An 11,339-nucleotide genomic window follows, 5' to 3' on the forward strand; every position below is an offset into this window, starting at 1 on the left:
TAATGTATAGATGTAAAAAACTGCTTTTTTACATTTATACGACTTTTGCGATCATATAATTGCACATGTTCCTATAGCAATTAAATTTTTTGTGTGATTAATAATGCACCATTGATGTCTACCAGGGATTTTTTTCTAAGGTGGCATCGTGGCTTAATGTTTAGCATTTTCGCCATGAACCTCCATGGTCCAAGCTCAGTTCCACCCTGGGTTTTTATCTTCTCCTCATGCATGGTGGGTTTTCTCCAGGTACTCTGGTTTCCTGCTATGGTCCAAAAACATTGTGCCATATGTCTCCTGGGATAGGCTGCAGCTGTCATTCTTTCCTTTTTCTTCTTGCATGCAGCATATGTAAAGTCTAATTAAGCTACATGCATATAAAGGCCAAATTAACCATGTGATAAATTTTTAAGAAGAAAGTATAAGCTGAAGCAAAGAACACAATTTCAGCTGTTTCATGACTGGACCCTACACTTTGGATTATCTGAGTCTTTCAAAATGTTTCCTTGGCAAAAATACCTAAAGAGTCAAACCCATCTAAGCTATAGGAAACTGTAATAAAGTTCTAGTTAGACTAATGAGTGCTGTTTTCTTTGTTCATTCTAGGGACTTTGAGAGGTCTGAGGAAGAATCAACCCCCCTCCTTCCCTCCTCCTCTTCCCCCACAAAACCAGCAGGAGAGCGAAGGCAAAGAAAAGTCTAAAAACAAAAGTGTCTTCAAAAAGATTTTCAAAATATAATTTATACTGCTTGGTAAGATTGTATTTGCCAATTAAAGTCATCTACACGCTGGCTCAGAGGAGACACATAGTGATTGCTAAGTCTTGATAAACAACTATACAGAAATTTTGTTTTATGTGCATCCTGCACCTTGATTATTAAGTAACGCTTACTAAACATTTAATTTCACAAAACTGGATTTCAGATCATTTGTAATCAATGCTGTGTATAAATTTTTTTTTTCCCCCTTCAAGGTTAATGACACAATAAATGTATGGATGCCAGTTGTTAATTTTGATCGATATTGAGTAATGGAGTCTTGATACTTGCCAAGAACAGATGCTTTTACATCATGTACATTCCACATGCATTCTGCAATCACGGAGGCCTACAAAAAGACCTTAACAGTTTGAGAGCAAAATGTGATAAATTGCATTTTCTGAGTTTTACTAATTCTAACAAATTAACCACTAGCTCTAAAATAAAAGTTCCCTAGCTTTGAACTTTTAGGCAATACATAACATAGAGTGGATGCACTACCCACCAAAACATGATGCATTCTGAAATGCCAACTGCATAGCTTCCTTCTGTCACATGCTCAGGGAAGCAAAACTACCAGCTGCCGGAAGCGAATTAAATGCATTTAATTGATTTTTGGAGAATATTGAAGCCAAGAACACTTTGTTGCTGAAATTGCAGTTATGAACCATTAATGGCATTAATTTATGGAATTAATAAAGCATATTTATGCATCATTTAACATAACCAATACACTCTGTTAAACAGGACATTATGTTATTTGGATGTTGTGCAAACATTGTATACTTAACAAAGCTTTCATTCCTAACTGTTTCACTCCTAAAAGCTAGTTTAGAGTGAGCAATCTGATTGGGTGAGAGGCCTTCCATGAGTGGTGATAATGCATGGTAACACCACTGTTTATATGTATCACTCTACATCCTAGTTGTCCTACAATCGATAATTACATTGATGTTGTCAGCATGTAGATCATTATAGTCAAAGTACAGCAGAACTAAAAAGATAACTAGCTTCTAACACTAGGCTGACCCAAGGGCCCTACTTTTTGAACAAGTTATCGTACACCCTAGCATGCTAGCTTTCCATTTACAAAACTGTCAACCACCACCATGGTTTATTCTCCTCACCTTTTGGCTACATCATACAAGAACAAATTTTAAACCCCTTTTTTCCTGTTAAATACACTGTTGATTGTCAGTCACCAGCTTGTCAGTCATAAAACGATATGGATTTGGCGGAGCAAAATAACTGTTTAAATAAACAAATCATAATCCATTGATAAATCGTGTTTGTAGAACTGTTGTATAAAAGCAATATCACACCTGAGGTTGGGTTGTTAAGTTGGTAATCAGCAGGCTGTGATATCTTAAGCACTCCGGCACTTCTGACTTAATATTTGTTTTAGAAATGAAAATTACAATATGACTCTTTATTTCTTCTCTCGATACTCCGTAACTCAATTTTTCTTTTGGAATGATTCATGAAGGCAGAATATTCACCTATTAAATAAAACACTTTGTGCCACATATGTGATCTGTTTATTTGTCACAAAATGAAAAAAAAAAAAAAACCTGAGTGAACACCCTCTCAATGTGGTGATTCCATAATTTTGCCAGAGGTTGTACAATTTTTAATATTTGCCCAGCCCTCTAAAAAAAAAAAAGATCTTTTAACTATCAGCTAATTAACACTCTTTTTTAACACTACAATGTGCAGGACAGGGAGATAAGAGGGAACCTGCACCATTTAAAATGTTTGTTTTCTCTAAATGCAATTGTGAATTTATTGCACTAATATACAAATGTGCCCATCTAAAAAAAAAAGCAAATGAACTACAAAAATCTACTCATGCTTGAGATATTTGGAGGGGAAAAAATCACGTTTTTCCTAAATTTAAGCATGCTATTTTGTTTTCAAGCTGGTTGTGGTATAATTTCACAACCCCAATTTTACGAAGAGGGTCTTCGTCTGTCAAGTGTGGCAGCTCATAAAGATGGTTAAGATAAATTTATATAATCAATTAAATATATTTGCCATTGAACAGAGACAACCTGAAGTTATTTCAGTTATTTCAGTTATTGAAGTTATATATATAAGCATTTCACTGCATATCGTACTGTGTATGACTGTGTATGTGACAAATAAAATTTGAATTTGATATTTCAACTAGGTAAATGGTTAATAGTTCTTAAGTATGTAGAAGCCCAGTTTTAGAGTTGCTCTGATCTAGGCGCCTGCCATCACAATTCAATATGATCGTCAAATTAAATCGTACAGTATCTCATGCTTGCCCATTTTTTCTGCTTTCAACACATCAACTTCTGGGACAAATTGTTCACTTGCTGCCTAATATATTTCATCCACTTCCAGGTGCCACTGTAATTTTCATAATTGTAACTCTAGTTGTAACTGGGCGAAGAGCATCTCCGAAACTGCAGCTCTTGTGGGATGTTCCTGGCCTGCAGTGGTCAGGATGTACCAAAAGTAGTGCAAGCGAGGAAAATTAGTGAACTGATGACAGGCTTATGGACAGCCATAGCTAACTGATGCACAAGGGGAGTCTAAGTAGTCTGATCAAATAAAATAGCTACTATAGCTCAAATTGATAAAAAGGTTATTGGTGGTTTTCAGGGAAAGGGGTCAGAACACATTTGTGTGATGTTATATGGAATTATATACCGTAAAGTGTTGCTTTTAAAATATACAATTGTACCTGCTCTCATCTTCTCCAGAACATGGACTGTGTACCAGTGACCTAAAGTTAAATGTATTGTACAATTGCACATGCGACAAATAATTCAATTTAAAGATATTTTATTAGAATTATTCAGCATACAAAATTGAGTACGCAAAATGCGTGAAAAGTTTTCCAGGATTCTCAGGTAATGAAATAGCTCTAACACAAGATGGTGCCAAAGACGATCCAACCCGCAATTTAACCCCAATGCTTTTAATTCGGTGTAGAGACTCGTTTGTATCTGTTGTAAAGATTTAGCCCATTACAAATCAAGTGAGAGAAACACAGATCATTTAGGCTACATCTGCTGAGGTTATATTTAAACCAAAAGCAACTGCCTCTACTTATGGCCTTTAAAATCTCTTCGCTTTTTGCAGATTTATCTTCGGATATTGTTCACAATGCATTTCTCACGAAACTGTTATAGCAGTTACATTGTGCCGATGTTTCTTCTTTTATAAACCTCTGTATTTTGAATGATATTACGAGACTGATGATCTATTACTCTTTAAATAATAATAATAATAATAATAATAATAATAATAATAATTATTATTATTATTATTCAACAAACTAATAATAAAAACAAATTCAACGAGTCATTATATGTACATTCCATCCGCATTAGTGTAGATAGGTTGTATCGTTAACCTTTTCACTACACAAATCAAGATAAGAACAATCTAATTGAAAACCATTACTATTACTACTAATATTGCCTAATAGCCCCCTTCTGTCGATGTTGCTGCTGCTGCTGCTTATTATTATTATTATTATTGTTGTTGTTGTTGTTGTTGTTGTAAATAAAATTTGACTTTTGGACTGAATGTAATTTTAAACGGATCGAAAAAAACTGATTTTTTATTAAATTCAATTCGACATATTTTTTATTTGTATAGCGCTTTTAACAATAGATATTGTTCCGTAAATCAGCTTTACGGGGAAAAAATATAGTTATAAATTAGACAAATGTTACAAGAAGTATAAAATATAACTATCATTTAGTTATCATTTATCCCTGATGAACAAATCGGGGTGACTGTAGCACGGGAAAATTCCCTGAGATAACCTTGAGAGGAAGCTGACTCAAAATGGAAGCCTTTCTCATTGGGGAAAGCTCGTTTCTCGAACAGTTACAAAAAAAGTCTAATGTTGTTCAGTCCCTTTAGCTTTCCCATTAGATATTAAATCAGCACAGTAACCAGAAACCATATTTTTATGGTTACAAATTATTTTGAACGAATTTGTGTACATTCAAGCCTTAATATAGCCCAGAAAATATATACACGATAGTTACACTTTGTATTTTTACACTACTTGCACTTAAACTTATATAACTTTTAGGCAGTATTTCCTGTTATGTATTTGCTGTAGTCGGGATTTTAAAAAATGCATTTAACACTACTTGAGTCTCGAATGGCAAATCTGATTTGTTTTTTAAGGCGTATTTTAATGAAGTCCCCTACGTACACTAAATAATTTCTTATACGGTTACACGTTAAACATCAGACATGGAATCCCTCTGTGACCGCTAGGGGGAGCCCTTACCACATTTAAATCGTAAATCCGGCTTTGCGCATTCTCTACACTCTCATAGAGCTGTTATCACCTCATCGACTCAGAGTAGGTTCATAAAGATGGCGACTTTCTTTATTTAATACGGTTATGTGGTAGATTTTTCGAGTTCGTCTCAACAACTGTAAACTATTTAGCTTGACAGTAAACAAGTGTTTTCTCTAAAATACCACGCAAATTCTTTGCACAATGATACACAAATATAACAAAAATTAACTATTTAACTATTATTATTATTATTATTATTATTATTATTATTATTATTATTATTACTTATATTATTACATATATAATTAACGGTATTATATATGTAATAATAATAATTTATTTTTATTATTGTTGTATGTTTGTGTGTCTGTGTGTTTGCGCTCGTTCGTTAGTAGCAATATGAACGACTTTATAATATGCAGCATAAACGCGATGGGTTGGTCTAGATATTAATAATTTTACGTATAATATTTTACTAAATATAATCAAATCATCAAATCCCCTAATTGTGGTCAAAACTGCGGCTGATAATGAGAAAACACAACCTCTAAATTAGGAAAAGTGAACTGATAAAAAGTCAGGTAGATGTTAGACTTTTTCTTACATTACTACTCGTTTCTAGTCAGCAATAGATAATTCTTATTTGGAGACAATAAGAGGTAAAATAAATATAGATATAAATAAAATAAATGTGCTTTATAGGAAACACATCCTGAATGCCAACAAAAAACAACAAATAAGCTTTTACTAAATGTTCTTTCTGAGTCAAATATGACATGTCCATATGTAAAGCAACATGTGGGCGCAGTCATAAACACCCATGCTTTCACTGATTTGTTTTTAAATTTGAAAGAGGGATTATGTCCATCTGTTTTGAATATTCTGATTATGTTCCGAGTGCTGCTGAAAAAACAGAACGGAAAAGTCGTTTTACATCTACAGTATACAAAATTCTAAAGTGAAAGTATCGAGAGATAATTACGCTGTCTATTAATTTGTGGAAATGACATGAGGGCATATTTCTTCTTTGTACACAACTCCTGACCCAGTATATAACAATTACAACAACACCAATAATAGTACAAATACTACTACTAGAGAAAGAAGAAGAAAATTATAGTGATGACGATCACGATTATGATGATGTTGGTGATAAATCACAGAAATTGTGCTTTCTCTTTTTATTAATATTAATATTAATAATAATAATCATCTTCTTCTTCTTTTCAACCAATACCTAATACATATATATATTTTTTTTTTTGGAAAAGCACACTAGCTCTTAATATAGCTGTAAGCTACATCCGGGCGTTTGTCTTTTGTTTATTTGCGTGCATGTGTGTGGACAATTTGTTGGACCATAGAGAATGCGTGTGTGTGTGTGTGTGTGTGTGTGTGTGCGCGCGCGCGCGTGTGTGAGCCAGTGAAACACCATGCCTATCTGTAACGCAACACATACATTTGACTGGAATTTAATTAAAACCAATGGATGATGACTTTAAAAGCCAGTTAGATTTACAAGAATTAACCTGATTTTTAGTTTGTTTGTTTGTTTGTCAAGTCTTCATATAAAGAGAACTTCATAGTCTATATTGATGATGTATTGAAACTCAACTGTTGGGATTTAGACTAGACATTTTGGACAGAAATCTGTGTGAAAGGATTTGTGTACAAAAAAAAGCCTTTACATATTCATATTTTGTCTATTTTACTAAAATACATTAATAGAGAAATTACACTCTTAATTTAATTTAATGTTGATACATTAATATTTGTGAGCGGACAGAGGTTAGAAAAAAGAAATAAATTTTTCAATAGGTTCGTTTTTTATTAATCTGACGAGAAATAAAGATGTGATTAAATAAAATTTGTAAAAAAAAAAAGGCACTTTTAAGTATTTATTTTATAATCACAAAAAATACACGCAAAATGTTTACACATCGTTCAATTTGGCTTTCCTGGTTTTGTACGTACATTTTCTTTTTTGAAATTTTTTAGACATTATTAGTTAGGTTAGTTACATAGGTTGGATTTTAGTGCTGAAATTTCAAATCTAAAGCCCAACAGTTGCATTTTCACACATCAGAAAAATTACACAACATCAACGGATAGACATCCGATAAATTGTGGCCTATAGAATGAAACGTCACTTTGCCCCAGGTTTCTTGTTAACATACTTTTATGTTAGCCGCCTGCATAATTATTGTTGCTGACAATTTCTGTGATCCTAGATTTAGGCTGATTTAGTAGGTGTACTGTTATTACTTGGAAATCATGCAGGATATTGTATAAAACAGCACGCACTATTGTTTAGTGTAAACACGCACTCTTGTCAAACAGAGGCAAAATCGATGCGTAGGCTGTACTAAATGTAACGACGTGCTGCTGATGATAAACACAAGACATGCGTCAAAACGTGTGAATTTTTCAGTAAAGGAAATTGAAGCTGAGGTGCAATGATATGATGTCTCCCGGATAAAGTAGCCTAAAAATAAAGGGAAAATACGATCAGATTCGCGAAGTGAAACTATGATTTGTGCTTCTGCAGGGAGGTACATGCACGCGCTGTATTAAAAAATAATGTCCGGTACAGGAAGTAGTACCTCTGTGTCCACCCCCACACGCACGCGCGGCATGGAAACAAACGTGAGGGCGTGCGGGTGTGTTGAAACAGCACTCTAAAATTATCTAAAGCTGCGGAACGGATCGAGGTTATGTGGTGTGTTTTTCGTGGTAGGGGTTTGGTGCAGAAACTCGAGCTCGCTGTTGACTGTGCGCGCGAGTTTCCGTGTGTATCCTTACGCGCTCGAGCGGCCGTTAAGAGCTGCACGCTGATTGGCTGCAGCCAAGGAGGACGCTTTAATACTTATGGTGCTGTGGTTGGCTGCAGACTGTAAAGGTTCAAGCAATTTTTTTACAGCTTAGTGTCTGTGGCACCGTAATTAATTGTAGCTAGCCGTCTCTTATCGATGCGTTTGGAAGGAACATGAAATAGCTGTTGTGGTGTTTTTTTTTCTTTTTTAATCAAAGGACTTTACCGGTCGGCCTTGGAGATTAAGATATCTAACTGTGCTGCTACTCCTGCTGCTGCTGCTGGCTGCTATTTCTACCTTTACGTGTGATGTTGGATATGGGAGAACGGAAGGAAGTGAAAATGATTCCCAAATCATCGTTTAGTATAAACAGCCTGGTGCCTGAAGCCGTCCAGAGTGACAACCACCACAGGACAATCCCAGAAGAAGAAGAGAAAATCCCTTTACCTATAGCACAGGAGGCGAAGTCGGAGAACACTTGCGCTAAAAGTGACAACCCTGAACCAACTTGCACGGACGATAAAGAAAAACAGGAGGATAAAAAAGACTCCAAAGAGGGCGAGGGAGGAAAAGACGGCGAAAAGAAAAACGGCAAGTACGAGAAACCTCCTTTTAGCTATAATGCCTTAATCATGATGGCCATCAGGCAAAGTCCGGAGAAGCGATTAACTCTAAACGGCATTTACGAGTTCATCATGAAAAATTTTCCGTACTACCGGGAAAACAAGCAAGGCTGGCAAAACTCCATCAGACACAACCTAAGTTTGAACAAATGCTTTGTCAAAGTTCCGCGGCATTACGATGACCCGGGTAAAGGAAACTACTGGATGCTGGACCCTTCAAGCGACGACGTGTTCATCGGCGGCACGACGGGAAAACTTCGGCGGAGATCGACCACGTCGCGGGCCAAGTTAGCGTTCAAACGCGGCGCGCGGCTCACTTCCACCGGTCTCACGTTTATGGATAGAGCAGGCTCTCTATACTGGCCCATGTCGCCATTTCTTTCCCTGCACCATCCCAGGGCAAGCGGCGCCCTGACCTACAACGGCACTTCCTCGGCCTACCCAAGTCACCCGATGTCCTATAGCACCATGCTGACGCAGAACGGTTTGAGCAACAACCACTCGTTCCCGGCATCTAATGGTCTGAGCGTAGACAGACTGGTAAACGGAGAGATCCCGTACGCCACACACCACTTGACAGCGGCAGCACTGGCCGCATCTGTGCCCTGCGGCCTCTCGGTGCCCTGCTCAGGGACGTATTCGCTCAACCCGTGCTCAGTAAACCTCCTGGCGGGACAGACCGGCTATTTCTTTCCCCATGTGCCGCACCCTTCCATGAGCTCGCAGGGCAGCACGTCGATGAGCTCACGCTCAGCTTCTTCTTCGTCGCCGCAGGCGGCTGCGTCTCTCCCGTGCGAGTCATTAAGGCCTACACTACCGAGCTTCTCTTCGGGACTTTCCGCCGGACTCTCTGATTACTTCACACATCAGAACCAAGGCTCTACGTCCAATCCTCTTATACACTAACTGTCATCCCAAAGGATGAAGACTGTAAGTGAACATTTTACACGCCCATTTACACTGTAATATATATATAAATATATACTTTAAAGAAAAAAGACTGAGAGGGGAAAGGAAAAATGCAAGCGGCCGAACTCCAGGTATTTTGTATTATTCTTCTCCTTTATTTCTGTACACACGAAAAAGTCGGGTGTCGCGAAACTGTTTATTATTCCACTGTCAGCAACGTGCAATGTGACAAGATTGTTTTTTAAGAGGGTAAAGCGTCGATTTTTTTTTTATTTGGAAAGGCAGTAAAATTACATTAGAATGTGTATTTAAATAGTGGTTGCAGATTTGTTTAATTTTAAATGTTAAAATATCTAATACCATCGCAACAACCACCAGTCTTCATGTTTGCAGTATTACACGTATCATGGGCACACTGGTGGAATATGATTTTACAAAATTAACACTTATTTTCTTTTTAAATAAATGTGCTCTAAGTGCAGAATACCCGTTCGAATCCATGGCTCCTTGTTATTTTGTCCATTTCATAGGCTCTTGTTAATGAAATAAATGCATTTATAGTGCGTTCTTTTATACATATTTTTAAATTACAGTTTCTTTAAAGACCAAAGAATGGGTATCGAAATAATTTTTTTCAGTATTCACTATCTGAAGGACAGTTTTAAAGGGAGCAGATTGAATGAATGCTTTTAGCTTGTGTTTTGCATATTTTTTAGGCTAATGTATGTGGTCACCACCAAGTCTCATGCTTTTTGTAATTAGTGAAATGTCAATTCCTGTTGTAATTATAGGTTACTTTGCGAAGTGTAACCGTGTTGAGTAAATGCCTCATAAAATATTAAGTGAATGTTTATGTCGTCTTTAAATTCCATGGTTGTGATTTTGTGGTCTATATGCCCGTGTTTGTCGCTTAAACTGTTAAATCTAACAAAATAAAAGAAATAGGTTTCGTCCATATATCGCGATCATTTTGTCCTTTTTGCAGGTAAAATGTATATTGGGTTCAATCGTGTTTGCTGTCTAAACCCATATTTAAGCGACAGTTTGCGGGTATGCGGAGGCAGTTATGCTTTCTCAATTTGGCCTTTACCAAAATCTTGGACTTTTTTCGTCAAAATGTATTTGCCAATTTCCGGAGTACCTATGAGAGAATTATATAATTTAATGTCGTAAAGCGCTTATGTCGCGTATCTCAAAGCTCTCCGTGACCACAAAGATTTTATGTGTTCCTATCCGCCTCGGCTTTTTATGGACATTGCGAGTATTTGCCAAAAATGTTGAGCAACCTTTCTAATGTACTTAGTTCACTTTATTCTGAGCTGTTTTTTTTGTGACAATTATCATATATTGTTTTGCATATCAACAGAGCATAGAGCTGCTTATTGTAATTTCAACGAATTTTCAGTACTATACGTATGGTGGAATTTGCCCATTTCTTATAGAGGCAACATGTTAAATGTGGCCAAATGTAATGCAATAACCTCACTGCTTTTTACAAAAGAGCGGTGGAATTTAATATCTCTTTGCATGATGTTATCACTCGAATGATAAATGAGGTGACCACTCATAAGACAATAACTAAGAAAAAAATAGAGGCTCATGGAGACAAATTCTGTAAATAATTATAAAAACGACAATTACTTTTTAAAGGGCCTAAACGTACATATGAAGCTGACGGCGGAATTCTAAGTAAACCTAGACTCAAGTTTAAACATTTTAGGTTTAAACAAATGTACAACATGTAGGACATTTTAAGGACACAAACCGGCTAGGCTGATGAGCATGAGCATGTAAAAATTCTATTTAATATTAGTAGTAGTAACAACAACAAAAACTATGATATGAAATAATAATAATAATAATAATAATAATAATAATAATAATAATAATAATAATAAATTACGTGGCTGATGGATGGACCAATATAGTGCACAT

The 11,339-nt window shown here is 36.2% G+C and overlaps 2 protein-coding genes across 4 annotated transcripts in view; both read left to right on the plus strand.

Annotated features, from left to right (window-relative positions):
- The window catches only part of sptbn5 (spectrin, beta, non-erythrocytic 5), a 48,316-nt gene extending 45,205 nt beyond the window's left edge, over nucleotides 1-3,111 (plus strand). For 2 of the 3 annotated variants that reach the window (XM_053509480.1, XM_053509479.1), the window contains exon 71: nucleotides 607-2,918. In XM_053509480.1, coding sequence (XP_053365455.1) covers nucleotides 607-740 — 134 coding nt within the window. In that variant the 3' untranslated portion in view covers nucleotides 741-2,918. Of the gene's footprint in view, nucleotides 1-606 lie in introns of all 3 variants that reach the window. The other variant, XM_053509481.1, reaches the window with a different exon arrangement.
- A 4,885-nt stretch (nucleotides 3,112-7,996) lies between these two features.
- Nucleotides 7,997-10,310, plus strand: foxg1a (forkhead box G1a). The gene has a single exon (XM_053510240.1). The coding sequence runs from the start codon at nucleotides 8,181-8,183 to the stop codon at nucleotides 9,399-9,401; it is 1,221 nt and encodes a 406-aa protein (XP_053366215.1). The 5' UTR covers nucleotides 7,997-8,180; the 3' UTR covers nucleotides 9,402-10,310.
- The last annotated feature ends 1,029 nt before the right edge of the window (nucleotides 10,311-11,339 follow it).

This window comes from Clarias gariepinus, chromosome 13, assembly GCF_024256425.1.
Source record: "Clarias gariepinus isolate MV-2021 ecotype Netherlands chromosome 13, CGAR_prim_01v2, whole genome shotgun sequence".
NCBI lineage: Eukaryota > Metazoa > Chordata > Actinopteri > Siluriformes > Clariidae > Clarias > Clarias gariepinus.